This window comes from Pteropus medius, unplaced genomic scaffold (assembly GCF_902729225.1).
Source record: "Pteropus medius unplaced genomic scaffold, Ma_sr-lr_union100, whole genome shotgun sequence".
NCBI lineage: Eukaryota > Metazoa > Chordata > Mammalia > Chiroptera > Pteropodidae > Pteropus > Pteropus medius.
The window spans coordinates 4858608-4881527 of NW_024350927.1; the positions used below are offsets into that span (position 1 = coordinate 4858608).

General features: G+C 54.5%; 1 protein-coding gene across 1 annotated transcript in view; it reads right to left on the minus strand.

Moving 5' to 3' along the window:
• Positions 1 to 1251: 1251 nt before the first annotated feature.
• Positions 1252 to 22920, minus strand: part of DISP3 (dispatched RND transporter family member 3) — a 57143-nt gene continuing 35474 nt past the window's right edge. The window contains exons 4-21 of the mRNA XM_039842029.1: positions 21639 to 21855; positions 20589 to 20723; positions 19869 to 20029; positions 18397 to 18536; positions 16527 to 16675; positions 16135 to 16296; positions 15114 to 15275; positions 13245 to 13358; positions 12345 to 12481; positions 11075 to 11259; positions 9045 to 9175; positions 8798 to 8970; positions 7723 to 7849; positions 6996 to 7141; positions 4680 to 4839; positions 3975 to 4088; positions 3376 to 3542; positions 1252 to 2505 (exon numbers count right to left, since the gene is read on the minus strand). Coding sequence (XP_039697963.1) covers positions 2143 to 2505; positions 3376 to 3542; positions 3975 to 4088; positions 4680 to 4839; positions 6996 to 7141; positions 7723 to 7849; positions 8798 to 8970; positions 9045 to 9175; positions 11075 to 11259; positions 12345 to 12481; positions 13245 to 13358; positions 15114 to 15275; positions 16135 to 16296; positions 16527 to 16675; positions 18397 to 18536; positions 19869 to 20029; positions 20589 to 20723; positions 21639 to 21855 — 2943 coding nt within the window. The 3' untranslated portion in view covers positions 1252 to 2142. The remainder of the gene's footprint in view (positions 2506 to 3375; positions 3543 to 3974; positions 4089 to 4679; positions 4840 to 6995; positions 7142 to 7722; positions 7850 to 8797; positions 8971 to 9044; positions 9176 to 11074; positions 11260 to 12344; positions 12482 to 13244; positions 13359 to 15113; positions 15276 to 16134; positions 16297 to 16526; positions 16676 to 18396; positions 18537 to 19868; positions 20030 to 20588; positions 20724 to 21638; positions 21856 to 22920) is intronic.

The following is a 22920-nucleotide window of genomic DNA, read 5'->3' on the forward strand; positions in this document are numbered from 1 at the left end:
GGCTCCACCTTCACGAGTGACTCAAGCGAGTCAATTTCTTGGAGCCTTGGTTCTCCCGTGTGTAAAATAGGTATGATGGCACCTACTCCTTGAAGTTAATGAATGAGCTGACCCACATTGAACACCGTTTGGGTTGAATTGTGTCCCCTCAAAAGATATGTTGAACCCTGGTACCTGTGAATGTGAGCTTATTTGAAAATAGGGTCTTTACAGATGATCTAGTTAAGACGAGGTCATTAGGGTGGGCGCTAAACCAATGTGACTGGTGTCCTTATGAGAGGGAAGGCGACGTGAACCGCACAGGGAAAAGGGGTGCGTGAAGGTGGAGGCAGAGATTGGAGCGATGGGTCTACAAGCCAAGGCAGACCGAGGATGCCAGCTGTCACCAGGAATCAGGAGAGAAGTGTGGAATATTCTCCCTCAGAACCTCCAGAAGGAACCAACCCTGCTAACACCTTGATTTTGGACTTCCAGCCTCCAGAACTGTGAGGGCACGAATTTCTGTTGTTATAAGCCACCCAGTTTGTGGCACTCCATTATAGCTGCCCTAGCGGACTAATGCAATCCCCGAGAAGAGCGTCTGGCACAGTCAGCTCTATGTGTCGACGAGGACCACTAACTGCTTGTTTGGTGTCTGTTTCCATCACAGATGGTGGGTCTAAAAGTCTGACATTCCCTCAAGAAATACTGAGCACCTCCTTGGTGCCAGGCATGCACTAGGCAGGGGGCATGGTGTTGCACGTCTGTCTTGCATCCCCAGCCCCCAGTTAATATTTACAGATGGCCAGGTGAGCTGACCCGGAGACCACCCTCGATGGCATCTTTCCCCACCCTCAGGGCTCAGTCCCAGCTTAGTCTGTGTCCAGCTTCCTAAAGCCCAGGGGGGCAATGTCTGCTCCACGGATAAAGGTCAGTGCCCGGCACAACGGCAGGCCCACCAACAGCATGCAAAAATGTCCCAACCGAGGAGCCAGATGAGCCTCTTAGAGAAAGGAGCATCTAGCGAGCCCCACTCCTGCATTAATGCACAGTGCTACCCGAGGCCGCCAACCTCGCTCTGGGCTGGCAGAGCACTCTGCGGCCCTGGACCCCAGCGGGTCGGGCACCCTCCTCCTCACCTCCGTCTCCTTCCAGGCCAGCCCCTCTCTTTGGGCCAGGATCTGGTTGGGCAGCATGCGAACACTTACTTATTCAATTTTAAGAATATAATAAAGCCAGCGGTGCTTAAAATGCGCGTCAATGGCGACGGTCTGCAGTTTCATTTTACTTTAATAGGGACCATCTGCTGTGAGCAGGCAGCAGGCGTGGCCAGCTCTCCTCCCAGGGGCTGGCCCTGTCCCCCAAGTTCCTCCCCCAGGATCAGGTGGGGGTGATGAGGGCTCTGTGAGGACGGCTGTGCTGGGGCCCCGCAGCCCCCGGAGAGGGTCTTAGAAGGGGCCCTTGAAGCTGGGGCTGAGGGTAGGACATGCAGAACCCCAGGCTGGTCCCTTTGTCCTTCCAGGTCAGGATCAAAAGGCCTGAGGAGGACTATGGGGCCACCCGGTACTGGCTGTGGTAAAGCTGAAGGGGAAGGGAGGAGGAGCAGGGGTGTGAGACCCCTGCCCTTGAACCCAGTGTGCTTGCTCTTCCTGCAAAGTCCCCAAGGGAAGCATGGGGCTCGGGAAGTAGCTCTGGCTCTGCCACTGACCCAGCAACAGGTCAGTCACTTTGCCTCCTGTGCCTCGGTCTTCACACCTGTTGAATGGGGGCCGTGCAACACCCACATTGGAAAGATGCTGTGAGCACGGAGGCAGTGAGAGACGCTCTAGAAAATAACCTGACCTCGTGGTGACTGGGCGTGGGAGGAGGGCTGTCCTCTTATGCTGTCGGGGGCAGCCCAGTGTGGCTGCCAGCAGCCCGGTGGGGTGGGGTGGCAGCCGGCTTCACCATCCAGCTCTGGCTTGGCATTGTGGTGAAGACAGTGTGGGCCACACAGTCGGGCGTCAGCTCTGACACTAGGCCGCCGGGCACCTTCCGGCCTGGTCCTGGGAACAAAACTAGTTGGAGCTGAGCAGGGAAACCAAGTGGCTCTGAGGTCAGAGAACAAGCGTCTCGTCCCCACCCGCTGGACCAGAGCGAGCAAGTCGGGACCCGGTGCCAAGGCTATAGGGAGGTCCCATTGGGCAGGGGGATCTTATAGCCACTCCTGAGGAGCACCAGGCAGGCCCCCAGCCCCAGGGCCCCCGCCAGGAGCACCGCACCCAGGGCCTTGAGGAAGGAAGTCCTAGTCCGGGTGAAGGAGCTGGGCGCCATGATGCCGAGCAGGGCCGTGCTGACCGTGAGCGTGTACAGGATGGAGACGCCCGTGTTGAGTGCGACGATTTTGCCGAACTTGGCAAATGGGGCGATGATGCAGAAGAAGAGGGGCACCGTGGCGATGACCGTGGTGAGAGCGCTGGAGACGATGGCCACTCCCACGTGCCGCACGGCCTCCAGCGTCCGCCACTGGCGCTGCGAGTGGGCGTCCTGGGTGTGGGGCGGAGCGGAAACTGGGGCCAGGGGACCTGACGGAACAGCGGGATCCCACCCTGCCCAGGCCTTGGGATGGGGGCTCGGACCCTGGCTAAACATGGAACCCCTGCCCAAGGCTAGCCCTGCCCTGGGAGGCCCCCAATTCTGCCTCCATCAATGGGATAATTATAGCACCTACTTCACAGGGTTGGTGTGAAGATTAAATGGTTCCCCTGCAGTAGCAGACAGCACACAGTGGGGGTGTGTTAAATGTTGCTATGACGACCAGGATGCTTTTGATCTTCCTGGTAGGCTCTTGTAAATGGGAGCCCTGATTGGAACTGATTTCCTTCTTTTGACCAAAAACAGCTAAATGTATAAATAATTTAATTTACATATTTATGAATGTTTTCACACCAATATAATTCCAAATTTAAAAAAACCCCAAATTTTATAAGACCCAGAGCTGGTTTTGGCCCTGAGTCATGGGCACGTCCTCACTAAGCCACAGAGGGCCAGTGGGCCAGTTGGGGGCGTCGGGGCCACGAAGGAAGGGCCCAGCCCTGTTTCCCAGGCTGGAGAATGAGACCCAGACTCAGAGAGCCAGGAAGGGCCCTTGGACATCGCCTGGCCCAACCCCTCATGCTCACTTAGGGAGACGGAAGCTGGGGGAGTGGACCTTCCCAGGGCCCACGGCACTGCTTTGGTGGAGCTGCCTCGGGACCTGAGGCCGCCTAGGAGATCAGCCCCCAAAACCACAGCTCCTAGAACACATCGTGGTTGGGGTTCGGGCATTGGGGGTGTCCAACTGTCCTTGGGGGTCCCTCAGCTGCACTGCGGTGGAAGGAAATTCACTGAGATGGGCATTGCAGGCAAGGCACTCACCTCAGCTTGGTGAGGGGGCAGGTTCTCTCCAGCCAGCAGGTAGCCCTCGACCAGATGGACGCAGTAATCCACGGAGGAGCCAACGAGGATGGACAGGGAGATGGCTTCCACGGCGCCCATCTCCCAGCCACTCCAGTACATGATGGTCACCACGAGGCAGACGATGCCTGCAGGGGGCAGGGGAGAGCAGAGAGGCAGCTCAGACCTGGCCCCACCCACACAGTCTTGGAGGGATGCTGGGCAAATCAGAGGGCCCCTGGGGAATGGGGTAAAGTTTGGAGTAGAGCCCCCACCTCTGGTGGCAGGAAGGACAGGGCCAGAGAGAACTGGGGGATGGGGCAGGTACAGCAACACGTCACTGGACAGCAAGCTATACTCAGCAATGTCTGGCTCACCTCGGGGAGCAAAGGCTTGTGGGGCATGAATGACTGCCATCCAGACAGCACTGAGCAAAGGGGCATTTTGCTGGGGGTGGGGTGGGGTGGTCAGGAAGCCTTCACCGAGGAGATGGGTCAGTTAAGGTTTGAGAGACACCTGCTGACAGGAGGCCTCCAGCAGGACCCCTGCCCATTGCAGGACCCCGGCCCTCGACCACATACCCAAGATACTCAGTAGAACGGGTAGCAGGAGCAGCACGTGGGTGGTGAACACGGCCACTGCAGCCACACAGATGAGCAAGGAGAGGGCCAGGCCGTACAGGGCGCTCTGCACCCCTGCAAGATGAGGGGAGAGGGTCCTCAGCTGGGCTGTGTGGGAGGGGTGCCCACTACCTCCCCTCACCCCCACGGTTCAGAGATCACTGACGTCGCAAAGATGGGCACAGTCACAGCTAGCTGTACCACTCTGAGAAAGCCACTTGACTTCTCTGAGCCTCCGTTTCTTCACCTGTAAAATGGGGCGATAACAGTACCTACCCCAAAAGTCCTATTTGGAGTTTAAAAAGATAACACAGGTCAGGTCCTCAGCACAGGGCCTGGCACCGAGAAGGGCTCCTAATGACATTGAGCTGCCATAATGGTCATTACTGTTTCTTTTCAGGTGGCCAAATTCAGAATCAGAGAATGTGGCCAGTTGCCCCCAAGCAGAAGGGGACCCAAATGCCAGCGCTGCTTGATGTTCCCAGCTACTGGGTCATTCCGGTTTCTCCACGGCTCTTGGCCAGGATTGAGAAGATGACAATGTGGTTCAGACAGGCCGCACCAGGCCCTTCCTGCCCTGGTTACCTCCCCATCCCCCGCTGCCACCCCGCTGCCACCGTCTGCCCCACCGGGACCCCCGGGGTGAGGGGCCGGGCTGCTGCTCACCTATGATCTCCATGAAGATCTGCTTCCAGTGCTCGCAGGTCTGGAAGCCTCGGCGCAGGGCGGAGCCCTCTGGGAACGTGTGCAGCTGCTGCTGCAGGAAGCTCTCCCAGCGCAGATAGTCCGAGTGGGTCTGGAAGGAGGACTTGCCCTTGTACGTGGTCTGTGGGGGACATGAGCCAGTGAGGCGGGCAGGTGGCTGTGGCCCACTCGCCCTTCCCAGGCTGTGGCTGGTTTCTTCTGGGACAGATGCAGCCAGTCCTTGGCCACCTGCAAACGGAGTGTGGTGTGTGGGGGGTGGGGGAGGAAGGGTGAGTCAGGCTAAGACGCGCCCTCCCAACAGCCTCTGGGGTAAGCACATGTGATTCTTATAGAGGTAGCAAGTTCCAAAGTCCCTGTCCCTTCCTAACAGAACCATCTTCAACTCCCAGAGACCCCCACACTCTCATGTCCCACCCTCTCTGCACGTGCTGTTCCCTCTGCCTGCAAGCCAGCTCCCACTCATCCTTCAAGGCTTGCTAAGGTTCTGCCTCTTCCAGGAAGCCTTCCTTGATAGCCCAACATGGGTATCCTCTGGGCTCTGCAAGAAGCGTACTGAGAGAAACCTATTAACTTTTCGGGTGGCCAAATGCAGGATCAGACAATGTGGCCAGATGCCCCTGAGCAGGAGGGGATCCAAACTCTGGCCTGTGAATCAGTTTCTTGTGTCTGCCCAACAACCCGCCCATCTCCTGGCTGGACTGTGGGTCCAGGAAGGAATGGTATGTCTGGGTCACAGTGGCCAGCTAGAAGAGCTCTTCAGGGAATGGTGACGAGACAGGCACTCATTGTGTCCTGGAATTTCCGTGTATGTGGCCCAATCCTGCTCTCCCTGAGCACAAACCGGTCACAATGCATCTGCGTGTACGTGTGGGTCTGAGTGTTGGTGGGGGCCGGCTTGGAGGTGACATCCTGCGGAGGAGTCTGAGCAGGGGCTCCCTCCTCTCTGCAACTGTCTGTGGCTTCAGCTTTAAAAGAGAAGGAAATCCCATCACATGCTACAACATGGATGGACCTGGAGGACATTATGCTCAGTGAAATGAGCCAGACACAAAGAGACAAAAACTGTATGATTCCCCTTATATGAGGCACCTAGAGTTGTCGAATTCAGAGAGACAGAAAGGAGAATGGTGGCTACCGGGGCTGGGGGAGGGGAATGGGGAGTTAGTGTTCAGTGCGCACAGTTTCAGTTTGGGAAGATGAAAAGTTAAGAGATGGATGGTGGTGAAGGCTACACAACGATGTGAATGTACTTATTACTGATCTATATACTTCAAAATGGTTAAGATAGTCAATTTATCATGTATATTTTACCTCAATTAAAAAAAAAAAACATTCTGGGCTTGGAACTGGTGTCTGCATTAGCCTGGGGCTCCTTCGGGCTGGGAGGATCTCTGTACCCTTTTTTGTTGGTGGCTGGAGGTCTGGTTGCCTGTGCAGCGTGTGGCGCACATGGCGGGAAGGAAAGCAGGGCTGGGGGCCGGCAAACAGAATCAGCTCCCGCTTATACCCTGGTCATTGTTTCTCTCATTCTCCGACGCCCTCACGTGACCTCGTTGCTGCTTCTCAATGGCTGTCAGAGGGAAGGCGGGGATCTGCGACCCTGTTCTTCAGAGGCGGAACTTGAGGCCAGATGGGACAACTGATTTGCTCAAGGACACAGAGCACACCGGGTCAGGGCAGGACTGGACCCTGGGTCTCAGCACGGAGGCAGCAGGGGCAGACGTGGCCAACCTCACAGAGCGAAGTGCCAGGGCCGCGAGGCCTGCAGATGCCCAGGTCAAGGGTGTGCGTATGTGTGCAAAGGCGGGGCCCTGGTAGTGTCAAGGTGAGAGAGGAAGACACCAGGTGTGGGATGGCCGGTCCCCTGGCTTTAAAACCCAGCTGGTGGGGGGCTCAGCACCGGGGTCTATGGTCTACTTCCTGGCCCCCCAGTGGCAAAGAGGAGCATCCTGTACTTTTACAAGCAACACCACAGCCTGACCCTGCAGCCCAGAGGCTGCAAAATGACACGGACTCGGGGCTGGTGGGGACGGAAAGTGGTGGGAGCTGGCTGGCAGCCCGCATGGGACAAAGGCAGAGCTCTGCATCAGATGGCTGGCTTAACTCTTGATGCTGATACTCACTAACCATGTGACCTTAGACAACCAGTTTCACCTTTCTGGGCTTTGTATCCACCTCTGAAGAGCAACCCCACCAATCTGGGACGAGGACCAGGGATCAGAGGTGACATGCATGAGGCACTCTGCACTGTGCCTGTCAAGACCACCAGGGGCTCACCGACTCGAAGGCCATGGAGATCCACTGCACTCGGCCCTCCTTGACACCCACAGCCCCATGTGACAGCTGCCCTGGGAGCAGGTTGGGCTCAGGCAGCTCCTTGCACTCAGGGTGTAACATCTGCAGGAAGGAGGAGATGCTGTAGCCTGCAGGGAGGAGGAGAGAGGTGGGTCGGGGTGGGGCCTGGGCCTTCCCCGCCCCACCCCACCGTGCACATGTACTCAACCGTCTGTGAGTGTGGGAGGCACACGCCCTCCCCCCAACCTGCCAGGTGTAAACCAATGTCACCCCAACACATTTAATAAAATTAACAAAAAGTATGTGTTAATTCGGCAATGTCATTGGGAACCGACAACATCTATCTGCCATCAGGGTGGAGAATGATGTCTTGTGCCCTCAGGGAGAGCCCTGGCATGACATCACCCCGGTCACCTGCGGGCCAGCACCTGCTCCCAACTTTGGAAAAGCTACTCCTGCAGGTGTGCTTATACACACTGCACGCGTCCTTACACACGGGTACCTCTGGGCCAATGCACATTCACGCATGAGCCCACTCTCTTGAAGACACGTGAATGTTCACGTACTCCCTGCCCTGGTGTGGACATTCAAGCAGACATGTGTCTGTAGATACCCATGTGCCAGGCATGAGTGTCCTCGGGGCTGTCCACCCTTGGACACCAATGCCCCCGGGCCCTCCTCCCTCTGAGGAACTAGCCCCCACACACACCTGAGGGCAGGCACTGGGCCCCGCCTGGCTTCACCAGCTCCGAGTTCCCAGCGATGGCCTTGCAGAGGCGACACAAGTGCCCAATTTCTTTGAAGAGGTCAAAGCTGCTGTCATAGACGACGCTGCCCTTTCCCAAGGAGACACAAGCCAGCGTAGACCACTCAGTGAGTCGGGAACTCAGTCCTGGGTCCTGCCCGAGGTGGAACCTCCGGCAGCTCCCTGCTGCCATTGCTGCCATCACGCTGGAACCCTGCATGTCACCCTTGGTCCCCACCTAAGCCTGCCCTGCCTGCCCCAGTCGTACCTTCTGCTCCCTCGCTGCCCGCCCCGCCCAGGCCCCCTTCATCTCGCCTCCTTGGATTAACTCACAACATTCTCACCCGAGCTTCCTGCCTTCTCCTCTCCCTCTGCGCAGCCAAATCCTACCTGTTCTCCAGTGTCCGCCTAGTCACTTCCTGGCCTCCCATCCCTCCCCTCAACACCTATGGGCTACCGGTCTGGTCTTGAAAAATCTCCCACTCCACCTGGCTCCCGAACTGCTTCGCGTATGATCCTGGACTCCCAGCCGGACCGACTTCTCCAGGCTGGCGTTCGGTGCCCACGTTCAGTCCTTCCTACCACACGCTCAGCACCCACTACGCACCAGGCACCCATCACACACCCGGTCATGGCTCCATCAGATCCTCTCCCTTCAAACACTTGAGCCCAGCGTAGGATACAAACACGTACAGCAAGGAGAACATGCAGGGAGGGGGTACCACAGCTGAGGCACACTGCGAGGGCCCCCTGCAGCAGGAAGGGCAGGTGGTTTTACACGCCTGTGTGTTCACTTCCATTCCAGCCCCCAGTGGTGAGGGGTAGGCAGCTCAGGCCCCCAGATGTACTCGGATTTACCGGTGATTCTAAAAGCTGAACCCTGTTCAACCCTCAAGAGAAATGATACCCAGGGGCCTGTGGGGGTCCTGTCAGGCCTGGCAAAAGCATGTGGGGGGCTGGGAAGGTAGCCCCAGGCTGGTAGTTGTTTGCAAGCGTGCTTAGTCGGCCCTTTGGCTCTACTCAAAGTGGGCCCACGTACCGGGTCTCCAATGACGTGGTTGTCCACCTGCCGCGTGCGGTTGATGCCGACAATGCCGAAGACCACGAAGACCATGGCCCCCGTGTCCACCAGCGGCCGCACTGCCGGTTTCCCACAGCCTGTGTTCACGCAGGGGTTGAAGCCAAAGGTGGCCGAGAGGCGGGCCCTGGGCCCTGCAGAGGGAGTCATAGTTGTACCGGGGGTGGGCCCGGCCCCCCAGACCCCGTCGTAACCTCCCCGCACGCACCTTTCTCATTGGGCACGAAGAAGAAGCCTTTGGTTGGCCCGTCGGGGCTGGAGCTGAGCAGGCAGCCAGGAGGTGCCACGCACACGCGCCCGTGGAAGGGTGGCTTGTGGGACTGCGCAAAGTACAGTTTCCTGCGGAGGCAAGGGAGGCCGGGACTGAGGCCAGGAAGGCCAGGGGCATCCTGGGGGGTGAGGCAAGTGTGGCCATATTCAGGGGACAGATCGGGGCTCCACCAGCACAGGGGTTTGGTCTCTGGTTGGGGGCTGGGGTTTGGAGGCTCATTTAAGTCCAGGGCCACTGAAAGGGCCTGCTCAAGGCCCCTCCCCTAAATGCGTCTGTCTCCCCACCTGTGGCATGAGGGTTGGAGGAGACCAGCAGTTTCCAAACTGCCCTCCAGGGGGTGAAAGAATTCACAGAGGGGCCCCAAGGCCAGCCTTGGGGGGCCCTGTTTCAGAAGCATCTCGCTGCTATCCACTCCCCACCACCCACCCTCCCAGCCCCACCTCAACCCGAACAGTTGTAGAGACTCGAGTTTCTGTTTGAAGAAAGGCTGCTACGTTCAGCTTGCTCACCACTAATAGAGCTCAAGGTTCCTTCTAGAGTGTTCTAAGATCATCCAGGAAACCGGACCCCAGTCACTGCTGTGTATGTGCAGAGCGAGCCCAGCCCTGGGCTCAGTTTGGGGAAAGCAGAGGGACCCCTCCAACCCTGAGCCAAGGTAGGCCAGGCTAAAAGGGCTAAGTGAGCCCATCTTGGTCATCCCCCTGTCTCCATGCCACACCCTTCTGCCCCAAGTGGAGGTCAGCCTCATGTGGGTGCTAGATGTCCCGAAGGCAGGCCGCGTCAGAGACCATAGCTCCATGTGTCTCCAGTGCGGGGCCCGCCACTGCTGTTCCGTAGACCATGGCAGCCTGGCTCTTTCTGTCAGAGCTTGTATCGAAATTTGTAATGACGCTGTGCTTCGCTTGTTAGCTGCTGTCTCCTGCTAGTCGCCCCAAGGGCAGCAGCACATCTGTCTTGTTTACCACTGTATGCCCAGCACTGGCACCATGCTGGCACACAGTCGGTGCTCAATGTTTGCGAAATGAATGAACAGATGAGAGAGAAGATCCTCGGCTACCATGGCCCCGGCGGATGAGTGAATGGAGGGCCCTGGCCTGTATCAGGGGACAAAACGGGAAGAGACGGCCCCGGCTGGCCCAGAGAGCCCCTGAGGCACAGAGTACAGTATTTTTTTGGAGCGCTTATATCATGCCAGGCACTAGGCAGGGCCTGAGCACAGCACAGGGTAGGTAAACACAACCATGTCTCTTGTCACCTTACAGTCTGAGGGGAGGGACATTAAATATTTTCCGAATTAATTATATACATTGAGAGTGGACAAGAGCCTTGGAGAGGAAGGGCAGAGTGCACTCATTCATTCATTCAGCAAGTGTTTACAGAGCACCCACTATGTGTCAGACACTGTGCCAGGTGCTTGGGACACAGTGTGGAATAATAGTCACAGTGCTCACTGCGGGATGTGTCCGTGTTCCTGAGGGAAGACAGGTAATGAGCCAGTAGGTCAGTACGATTCCAGGTGTGGACGGGGCCAGAAAGAGAGCAATGAGGTGACGCAGGAAGAGACCTGGAGCGGGTATTTTAAATGGGGGCGGGAGCTCTGTCAGGCAAAGCCTTTCCCAGGAGGAGACGGCTGGGCAGAGACCCGAATCGTGAGAAGTCAACCACACGAGGAGCTGGGAAGGGGCATTCTAGGCAGAGGGAACAGCAAATGCAGAGGCTCTGCTATCCGAACTGCTTGGCATGCTGAGGGACAGTGAAGTGGCCACTGTCACCCAGAGAGAGTGGCAGATCATGGACCAGCATCTTTGCCAGTGTTCCCCACTCCCCTGTCCTGGGCAGAGAAATATCTAAACAGAAGTGTGGAAGTGGACACGGGTTTCTTAAAGGTGCCTGCTGGCCTCAAGGGAGCAAGGGAGGGAAGGGCGGCCGTGCTGTTGCAAATGGGCTTATCTGCAAGGCTCTGTTACCGGGTGTGCTGCTGCTCCTTGGCGGCCACGTAGAAGTTGAAGTCAAACTTCCAGCCCCGCTTGGTATCACAGGCCAAGGTCGTCACCATCCATTTGCGGGAGGGGCTCGCCGCCTGGAGCAGCCCTACTGTAGACATACAAGCGGTCAGCTTCTTGGTGAAGTTACCAAAAGGCGCTCTATATACCTAAGCAGTGGATCGACAGAGACAAGACACGTGACTCTGGGAGGCTGCTTTGGCCTGGGCCCGGCCTCAGGCTCTATCCCCTCCCTCCTCAGCGTGTCCCACCCTGTCATAGCCCCCAGATTGAGGGATAGAGCTCTGGGCAGAGGCTCAGGAGGCCTGGGTTTGAGTTGGAAGGTCAGGCAAATCCTTCCCTCCCTCTCTGAGCCTCAGTCTTTCCTTCAACTGAACATCTCATCCATGCCAGGCCCCAAGCTGGGCAATGAAGATATAGCAGTAAGCAAGCCGGGCTGCCAATTACAAGGGCTTCAGATTCCTTTAAGGGCTATGAACGAAACAATCAGGATGATAAGACACAGGATAAATGGGCAGGGGAAGAGGAGGGCAAACTGAGAGGGACGCTTAGGACATGGCTCTATGGGGAGGTGACATTTATGCTGAGACCCGAATGAGGAGTCAGCACGCATTAGGCTGGAAGGAAAGCTTTCTAGGCACCAGGGATAGCAATTCAAAGGCTCAAAGTCAGGAAACGCCTCAAACTCCTCATGTAAGTGTCACCCTGGAGGGTATAACATGTTAAAGAAACAAACGATTCCTGCGAGGGAAAAACTGGAAGCCTGTATTGGCCCTCAGAGGCTCTTTTCTGGGGTGCTGGAACAGCTGCTAAGAACAACCATCTAACTCATGGCTACCATTTTTTGAGCATTTACTGTTCCAGATGTTATGGAACACACAGGCCTTCTTCCATCATGTACCTCCAACCCCGGCTGGTGCTTCTTATACCCCCATTTCACAGACGAGGAAACTGAGGCTCAGAGAGATTAAGTAATTTGCCCAAAGACACACAGATTATAAACAGCAGAGCCAGAACTCGAACCCAGGTCTGGCTGACTCAGAAGCCCATGCTCTCATCACCACTCTGCAGGTCCCGTCACGGCCCTGGCTAATGGTAGGAAAGGGTCCTCATCTGTCTGCAGCAGCTCCAGCCTCACAGACCCGGCCTCCCCTTCCCTAAGTGGCCACCAGTGTGGCATTGAGGGCCCCCTCCCCTGGTAGTGGCAGCTCGCTTCTCAACAGCCCGGGCTCACCTGGAAGGAGGGTACTTCCCCGTCCCCAGGGGACACTAGCTGCCAAGGAGCAGGCGGGCTGGCGTTGAGGGAGAACCTGTAGATAGCCAGGTGGCCTTTATTCTTCACCTTGGAGATGTACACGGTGCCTGGAGAGTCTGTGGGGACAAACGAGGGATGGATGGGGTGGCCAGTCACCTCAACTGGCTTCCCCTGACCCTGGAGCAGTCTACTCTCTGCTGAGTGGGGAGCTGAGCCCTGCCTGACCTTGGTAGTGGGCGACGCCAGGATGGAGTGGTGGCATGGGCGGTGGGGAAAACAGTCGTCACCAGGGTGGGGTGGCTGCATGGGTGGTGAGGGAAGCAGTGGTCACCAGGAAGGTGTGGCGGCATGGCTAGCAGAGAACATGATGACGGCTGCCAGTTTCCGGTGGCAGCACGGGAGGAGGGTGTGACAGCAATGGTGGAAGTCACAGTGAAGATGTGTCGGCATGGACTAGGCAGTGGCAGTGGTGCCAAAGATGGGAGCACAATATGAACAGTGGGGCTGGTGCTGGTAGTGGCAATGGTGGGCACAGATGGGGTGACAGTGGTCATACAGAATTGCCCTATACGTGTCCCAGCGCCCCACCTCTGATGGAGGCCTCAGTATTTAGGAGCCTTGTCCTCTCCCACTCAGGATGCCTTTGGTGCATAGGGCAGGTTCATGGGGCACCACAGGCTGGGCTGGAGTGGTGGCAGGAGGGGAACCCACAGTTCCGGCTGGGGAGAGCTTGTGGGACAGGACCCTGAGTTCACCCCGCACCCAACCCCTCCATAGTGACCCAGAGCACAGGCTCTGGTTCTCACAAGAGAATTTAATCTGCTCTCCTCACAGGGCTCCCGACACCCCCTCCCCAGCCAGGTCGCAGTCCCCACCTACCCTGTGGTGTGGCCTCGAGCCGGCTGGCCCAAGAGACCCCTGAGCCTCGCTTCCTCTTCTCCAGGGACGTCCGGACGTTGTTCTGCAGGCTGTGGGGCTTCTCCTGGAACAGACCTACCCCCCGGGCCACGTCAGGGACACCAAGGCCACCCTGGCTGGGGCCGGCAGGGGAAGGCAGAGGCTGGGATTGGTGACGACCCCAGGGGCATAGTCCCCAGGGCCCTCAGTTTGGGAGAGGGGATGTCAGGTGTCTGAAAGAAATTAAATGGAACTGAAAAAACCATCAAATACTGAATTTACAGGAATCTTAAAGCAAGAAAAAGGCACCTGCTGAGACACTTTGAAGCTTTCCCTACTCACACTTGCTGGGCCTCATTCCCTTCTTCTGTCAAACGCAATGACCACACCTCCAGAGGGTGGCTGGGGACCATATGGGATGCTACTTCTTATGCACTTAGCTCATGATAAATGCTCAGTAGACAGGAGCAACTAGAAATGGAGTGCTACCAAGTAGCAAAGGTGATGGGAGACTTTTCTGTTTTGTCCAAGCATTGCAGATGAGTTTATGCTTCTTAATGAGAAAAATTTTACACCTTCAAAAATGTAATCCTCACAGTAATCCTAGAAGGCCATTATTATTAACCACATTTGATAGGGAAGAAAGCAGAGGTTAAGGGAGGTTGTGTGACCTGCCGAGAAAGCAAGAGGCAGAGCCCCATTAGGATATGGTCTTGTCTGCTTCTACAGGTGAAGCCCTTTTTGCTACAGTCTGAAGGCGTCCCTTTAAGGGGCTGTTCAGAGAGCTAAGAGAGACAAGGGGCTGGGGCCTGGACTCTGGCTGGGGGCCTGGCCCTTCTCCAGATGTTCCCAGGAACTTCAGGATCATCCTGGGGTTTGTCCATCCATGAAATGGGAGTGGATGCGGCTTTTTGTCCCCAGGCCCTGAGTGATAGCAGAAGCCCTTGTAGCAGAAGTGATAATGGAGCATAATTTGTATGCCCAAGCAGGTGGGAGAGGAGCCAGGGATGTGGCCGGGGTTGACTCCAATTTAGGAGGGGCTCTTTGGGCACCTCTCTGAGCTGCAGTTGATTATCATGCATTTGGCTAATGCCATTACCAAGGGGAAGGCCAAGTTAATCTGAACACCGCCCTAATTAGATGAAGGCAATTACAGCAGTCAGCGGATCTTTTCCCAGGAGTTGGGTGTACTCGTCTGAACATCTTCTCATTTGGTTTCTAACTGCCCTGGTAAAGCTGTATGACCTTGGGCTGACTTCTCCCACCCCAACCCTGACCTTGGGCGCCTCTGTAAAATGAGGGCCTGGCCCAGGCTACCTCTAAGGCAAAGAGACGTCTTTATTTCACCCCTTGCTCATCCACGACACACACTGTCGTTAAGTCCTATGGATTTTACCTCCTAAATGCCTCCCGTCTCCACTGCCACCATTAGCACGCTGGCCCAGCCACTACCATCTCTCCCTCCCAGCCAGGCTAATGCCTTCCTTTCTCTCTCTCCCATCCTGGTTAATTCCTTCCCATTCTTTGAGTTTCAGCTTAGACATCGCCTCCTCCAGGAAGCCCTCCATGATGCTGAGCTCCCCAGGCACCATTTTTCCTCCATCGCAGCTCAGATCTGCTATTACAATGGCTGGCCCCTAGCAGGAGCATAAACTCCCTGAGCCCGGGGAAGCCTGTCCTGCCCACCGCAGTCTCCCCAGCACCAGCACAGCTGACATTCAGTAAGTATTTGTTTAATGAAATGTGGAAACGCTGAGCCTGGGTCTTGCATCTTTCAGGCACGCAGTCTTTGACACCTAGACTCCAAAGAGAGCAGTGACCCGTAGGGGATCCCTGGCTGGAAACCCTCACCTGAACAGGTGATACAGGAAATGCCCTCAGCGCTCAGGTTGTACTTGAGGTCCAGCAGCACCTGGATGTTGGTATCGGGCCGGAAGAGCAGGGGGGCCCGGCTGGCAGGGCGGAGCCGGCTGGCGAACACCAGAGACAGGATGAGGATGGAGACGAAGAGCCCTGCAAGGAAAGGGTGCCACAGTAGGCAGGGCAGGGGCCCAGGCAATGCCTCTAGAGCCCTGGCAAAGAGCTGCTCCCTTTATGGGGAAAGCAGCGGGGAGAGGGCCCCGCAGGAGTGGGCAGAGGCCCAGCATGGCAGCCTGTGGGCGAAACTTGCAAGAGATCGGCCCTCCAGGGTAAGGGTTGGTTGTTATGCTTGTCACTTGGGAATCAGACTATAGGCTATAAGCTCACACTCCTGGACAAGAACCAAACACCATCTTAGAGCACTTAACAGTTTATAAAGAGCTGGCATATCCATGTGCTTGTACATAACTCCAGATACTGTCAACAGTGATCATAAAAATAATAGCACTTAATGTTTACTGAGCACTTACTGCGTGCCACGCACTGGGCTTAGTTCTTTACATACACTGTGGCATTCCTTTCGACTGCCTATTAGATAGACCTTATTCTTATTCTCAGTCATAGGCTATGAAGCTGAGGCTCAGACTGATGGTCATAGCCAAGGTCACACTGCTAGCACACGGTGGAATTAGGAGTTTGACTCAGCCAAACTGGCCTAACTCCAGAGCCCAAACATTAAGCGCTCTGTCCTACTGCCCAGCATGATGACTGGCACATAGTAGGTGCTCAAGAAACAAAAGCTATTGGGGACCAAATTCATTCCATACAGGAAGGAAGTGAGGCTCAGAGTGAGTGAGAGATGCCAACCCAGGTCTCTGATCTCTAGCTCGTTTGCAGGATGGGGTGAGCTCCCAATGCCTACTCATTCTTTGAGGGAGTCTACCCCCACCATGTTCAGACACTGGGTAGAAGCTGCAAGACAGAAGGGAATGAGGGTGGGGAGCCCACTTACCCACAATCACCCAGCGGCTCTTGACGGCTGACCAGAGGACCCAGTGGTGCAGCAGCTCCTGCAGCTGGGCAATGAGCTGACCCCGGCTGCCCCTGTCGGGGGCGGGCTGCAGGCCCTCGGGGGGCACAGACACCAGAGACACATCTCCCAGCTCCAGAGACACTGCCAGAGCAGAGCAGTGGCCTGTGAGAGGCCCAGCCCAGACCCTAGTCAAAGCCCACCCCAGTCTCCACCCTCTCTAAAGAAGCCCAAATGTTTGATGGGGATCCCCTAGGCCATTTTGTCCAGCCCCCAGACCCAGGCCAGCCTGTCCTCAAACCATCTTGTCAAGAGTTACTTCCCCTGGCAGAGACAGCCCTAGGTCTTGCCAGGGTCAGGCCTTCACCTCTCACCTGGCTCCTCGTCCACGTTTAGCAACGGGATGTCATCATCCAGGTAGGGCAGAGGACCCTGGGCTGGGCTGCCCCCAGCCCGCTCAGGAGTGGCAAACACTTCCCCGGGGAAATGCAGGGAGCTCTTCCGGCCACACTTCTGGTGGCAGCTATGGAGAAAGGAGGGAGGAGGGATGAGCCCCAGGGGTCCTGGATGTCCGGGGAGGGTAGGGCAAGGCCCAGGCTACCACACGAACCCAGATCTCACGCTGCTGCTGACATCTCACACAGGACATTCATCGCAGACTTCCAGAAGCCTGCTCCTGATTTCTTTCCAGTGCCATCTCCCCCAGGGCCCCTAGGAGCCACTATTCCTCTAAGAAGACAAATGGTGACAGCGGCCATTACCCAGGGAGAGGGGATGATAACATGTAGTGCCCCACATATCAAAGTGACCAAGGAGGAGAATCATGCCTCTGTTGTCATGTGGCCCCAGGCCTCTGACACCAGGAGGAGGAGTAAGCAGGGCTGGGCTGAGAGTGTAGGCAGCATGGCAGAGGCCTTGGCTGGAGTGAATGTGGGGGAGACGAGGCTCACCCTAGAGACAAGAATAATGTACATGGCGAACATAATGAATGTTATGTGTCAGGCACAAGCTATGAGCTCCATGTGGATTCTCTCATTTAAACCTCTCAGGAATCCTACACAGGAATTACACTCATCTTACAGAAAAGGAAGCTGAGATGCAGACAGATTGAGTAATATGCCCAAGGTCCCGCAGCTGCCAAGCGAAGATGCTGAGGTTGGGGCCCAGGGCTAGGAAGACCACTGCACCCACTGCTCCAAGTGGGGATAGGGTGGAGCTTATTTGGTGTTTCTAGAGAGATTAGAACAAGGCACCCTTCCCCAAGACATTTTGCTGCTGTCACAAAACCGTGAATGCCCACAGCGTAGATGGCAGTGCCCCTGCCAGCGTGCCCTCATGCGGTCAGTGCCTGACCCGTACCAGCACACATGGCGGCCCCGAAGGGACGGTGTGAGTGAGACAACTGAGAAGTCGGTCCCAGGCCCAAGTCTGAGCTCCTTGCTGGCTTCTGTCCCCCTCCCAGCCCTCCTTGGCTCACCGTGGTCAGGTGGACGTTGTCACAGACCCCTGACATCCCTGTCCTTGTGTGCCCTGCCCCAAGCCCAGAAACTCTCCAACATTCCTCGGTACTCCCAAGCCCAGGCAGCCACCCAGGTCAGATTCCATTTGGCAACCACCCCTCCCTCCCTCCCTTCCCCCCTCCCTCTCCTTCTTCTCTCTCCTCCTCTCCTCTTCCTCCTCCTCCCTTCTTCCCTCCCTCCCTTCCTCCCTCGCTTCCCCAACCTCACAAGATCCTGACCCCTCAAATTCCAGCAGAACAAGCTGGACTGACCCAGTCAAATTTGCCAGTGGCTCACTATGTCTAATATTGTTTCTCCACCATGACAAGAATCCTGAGGATATTTAACACAGCAGCTAAGAGCATATGATACAGAGTCAGATTTTCTTGGGTTTAAATCCTGGCTCTGTTGCCTACCAAATGGATGACCTTAGAAAGTTGCCCAATGTCCCCAAGCCCTTGTTTCCTCATCTGTAAAATGGGCAGAATGAGAGAAGCCAGCTCTCAGGGTGCTGGGGGGTGGCAATAAGATCTGGTACAAAAGTGCTTTGCCTAATTCCTGGCACACAGCAGGTGGTCACAAATGCGAACCACCCAACAGCATCCTCTTCTTCATCCCTTGTTCCCTGGCCGTGCCCAGCAAGGGACTGGGCATACAGAAGGTGCTCAATAATGAATCACGAGGGCCTCTTATGGATACTCAGCGAGAGGAGGGCAGGCACCCCCGCCCCGCCCGCCCAGCTCACCTGGTCTGGCAGGCGCCCTCTAGCGGTGCCATGTAAAGGCTCCAGATGCCCAGGGCAGCAGGCATGGTGAAGAGCACAGCCAGCCAGCAGCAAGATACGATGAGAGACATAAACAGGCCAAAGTCATGGACGGCCGGGATCTGGCAAGGTAGAGGGAGGATAGTGAGGCTTGGAGCCCAGGTAACCCGCAGACTCTGCAGCCAAAGGGACTCAGGACACAGACCACTGTCAGACTGAGGCAGGATGAGGAGGCCCAGGTTGCCAGGAAACCAGTCACTGGTCCAGAATGCAAGGACTGGTGCCAGGTGGCATGACAAAGGAGGAAGTGTCCCATCTCTGGAGTGGTGGCTCTTGTCTATATTGTAGCCCAATGCTTGGAATGGTGACTGGCACGGAGGAAGTGCTCAATAACTGTCCTTACTGAATGACTAGGGGACAGAGGAAGACACACCTCATTAGACCAGGCCATGTGTTAGTGAGGGGGAAGGGAGAGAATGCTGTTCTGTGATGGGAACAAGGAGCCTGGGGCCTTAGAGCAATGAGTGTACTTTAGAAGTGTCACAAGGATCTGCACAGGGGGTGACAGAAGAAAACTGTAGCCATCAATCAGCCAAGTCTTCTCTGTTTGTGAAACATTTTCACAATCATCATCTCATTTCAGTCCCTGAATAATCCGCACATGAGGAAAGTGAGGCTCAGAGAGGTTAAACGACCTACCTAAGGTCACACAGCCAGTAAATGGCAGAGGTGGGATTTGAATCCAGCTCTGCCTGTTTCTCAAATGTGATTCTCTAGGAAGGCCTGGCTAATCACAAAGCATCTACTAGTTTCTAGATGGGATACTCAGCCCAGGTCATAAAATCTCTTAAAGACTCAGGCAGGCTCACTACCTTTCAGGTTGTGTCAGCACCAAGGACCTGGTGCCAACTCAGATCCTTCCCCTGGGCCCAGCTCGCAGGCCTGAAGGAACACGGGGCCAGCGAGAGGGACGTCGGTGTGAGAGCTGACAATGCACTGTGAATGAAGCAGGTGGGTGGAAAGAGCTCAGGGGTCAGGAGACGTGGTTGGATTCACCACCTACAGACTGTGTGACCTTCGGGGAGTCACCTTCCCTCTCTCAGCCCCAGTTTCTATGTTAGGAAACTAGGGATGTAAAGATACCTTTGTCATAAGTATGTCACGAGGACTAAATGTGAAAGAGCTTTTGAAACTGCCAAATGCCCTTCAGGGCAGATGCTGGATTACTATTAATGAGCATCAATAATAAATACTATTTGTATTTAAATTTTCCCATTTGTTAAGTTCTAGTAATGGTGATAAGTAACAAAAATGGACCCTAGAGACGTAGCAAGCGCCTGAGGAAAAGGCTGTGTAGCCACAAGAGAAGGGACTGGAGGGAAGCGCAGAGACCAAAGGCCAGGTATGTATGCGAGGAGTGGAGAGGCCAGGACGGGGACAGGGCAGTCTCCCACCTGGGAGAAGACATTAGCTGCATAGGCGGCGGCTGTGGTCAGGGAGGTGAAGAAGGTGGCCTTGCCTGCCGTCTGGATGGTGTGGATCATCCGCAGCTGTGGGTCTTCCAGGTGTGTAGCCTGGCGGTAGGTGTTGATGAACACAAAGACGTCATCCACACCTACAGGAGGGAGTCCCGGGCGAGTGTGGGCAGGCTCAGGATCACTCTGCTGTCTCCAAGATCAGACCCAGGCTGGGCCTGGACCAACCCTGAGAGGCTGCCTGAGATGTCAGGCTGGAGGAGTCCTGCTTCTCAGTGTGGAAGGACCCATGTGACTCTGGCTCCACCCACCAGAACTAGGCCTCTTCTTCTAAATCCAAATCCAAGCTCCACCCCTGTCCCATGCTCCTTGGCCCCATCCCATCCCCAGAACTAGGCCCCTTCTTCCAAATCTTAGCCTGCTTTCCACCTTTCCTAGACTTTTCCCACCATTCTTAACCTCTATCCAGCATACTTCCCTGCTCCTTCCATCCCTTGGGGGCTCTACCTACCATAAGCCAAGGATCTGCCAATCATGAGTACTAAAGGCTGTCCCCTCACCACCCTCCCAGGCTCTGAGGTCTGAGAGAGACTTTTTGGAGCCTCCTAGAAGGCAAGCTTTACATCCAGAAAGAAGATCCTTTCTAAGGCAGTGTTCTCAAATGGGAAGTCCATTGTTATGGCAATGGAGGCAACTCACCAATGCCCACTATCACGAAGGCAGCCACCCCGTTGAGGATGCCCAAGTACTGGACACCGAAGACCACGTGGTACAGGAAGAGTGCCACCAGGCAGCTGAGACCGATGCTGGCGATTCCAAAGAAGGACAGGAACACTGGGTGGTGGGGAGGGGGCAAGGGGACAGGGAATACAATGGGGGGACTCAGTGGAACACGCACACCCTTCAGTGTCCCTGACCCCAGCTAGGTGCTGCCTCGCACCCGCCCCTCACCATGGAGCATCCTTTGTCACCCCATCCATGCCCAGCACAGTTCTCCATGCCCAGAGAAGGGGCTGGGCCAGAGGCCCAAGTGGTAGAGGAAGCCATCTCCGAGTAAGGCAGATTGCTAATGGCCTCTCATGTTTGTATAACTTACCTCAAAGGCTAGTAAGGAGTTACGAACATTATATATGTATTTAACATCTGTCTTCCCAGTAGACAAGGTTTCCATAGGGGTAGGAAGTATGTCTGTGATGTTTATCACTGGATCCCTGATATCACAGAGAATCCGGCACATAGTTGGTACCCAATTAATATATGTTACATGGATAAATAAATGTCTTTTCTGTTTTTGAAGATATTACCACTCTCTCATTCACTTGGGCAATAGAGAGTACCTACTGTTTATGTAGTAAGAAGCAGCTAGGGTACATGAGAAGGTGGCATTGGAAAAGTAAACTGAGGAACAGAAGGGTGGCTAACCTGGGACTGTAAAACAGACTACAGAATAATCTATAATGAGGGTCCAATACTCCAGACGCCCCAAAACAAGATTACCAGCAAGAAAAAAGACAGTCAAAGGGCAAAAGGTTAAACTACATGAGGTCCTCAGAGTGAGGACCCTCAGGTAAGGCCTAACCTGCCTCTGGACCTCAGTCTACCTGCCTGGGGTTGGAAGGCGATTCCTGAGCACCCCTCCCCAACAGCTCTGACATGGTGGACTCAAGACTATTTCTGGCATTCTTGAGAAGGAAGGCTCTGTCCAGATAGGAGCACACTGAGGAGAGAAGGCCTTCAGAGAGGCCCTACCTGAGCAGGAGGTGAGAATGTAGACGAGGGCGGCAATGCAGCTGCTGCTGATGAAGGCCAGGAGCATGTCGTTGTTGAAGGTTCTGCGTACCTCATAATCAAAAAGGTCTGTCCCCCCATAAAGAACTTGGACTTTGCTGGGGGAAAGGAGGACATGGAGAGAGAAAGATGGAAGTGGATTACAGAGGGCTGTCAATACTTGGAGGAGGACCAGGAGCTATCTACATAAACAGCAGATTAGATACAACAGAAGACAGATCAGTGAACAGGAATATCTAAACCAAAATATAGAAAGAAAAAATAGAAAAGAAAAACCTAGCAGAGTATTGAAAACATATGAAATTCCATGAAAAGAGCTTACATTTGTGTAATTAGAATCCTAAAAAGAAAAGGGACAGAAAGTGAGGTAGAAGCAACATTGAAGAGATAATAGCCAGGAAATTCCTTAAACTGATGAATATTATCAACACACAGATTCAAGAAGCTCTGTGCAACTGAAGCAGAATAAAGGAAATCACACTGACATAAATCATAGTAAGACTGGTGAAACCAAAGACAGAGAGAAATCTTAAAAGCAGCCACAGGGGAAAAAAAAGACAATCATTCAAAGGGGCAACAAAAAAGATCGACACCTGACTTTCCCACAGAAATGATGGAAGTCAGAGCATATGGATTGACATCTTTAAAGTATTAAAAGAAAATAACTGCCAATTTATAATTCTATATCAGCAGAAACAAACTTCAAAAATAAAAGTAAAATAAAGATTTTTCTAGGCAAAAAAAAAAAAATAGAGAATATCACCGAAGAGCATGCATCAAAAAAAAAAAAATACTGAAGAGAGTTCCTCAGATATAAGGAAAACGATCCAAGAGGGAAATATGAAATTGTAGAAAGTAATAAAGAGCAACAGAAAAGGTAAATATGTGAGCAAATATAAATGGATACTGACTCGGCAAAATGAAAATGTAATATTTTCTGGAGTTTAAAGTATATATAGAATTAAAATGCATGCCACAAAAATGCAAAAGGCTGAAGGGTTGGTTACAAATGCAGTGAACTGTGTTCTAAGATTCTAGTATTATCAGGAAAGTAGTAAAAGTGATAATTTGCATTAGTCTGTAATAAGTCAAGATGCACGTTGCCATCTCTTGCGTAACCAATAATAGAAAAACAAAAAAGATTTTATTAATCTAAAAGAAGGTACTAAGTCAAGTCTACAAAGGGCCTCGTTGTCATTACTCCTATGCAGATCTGGGGGCGGGGGAGAGAAGAGAGGCTTTT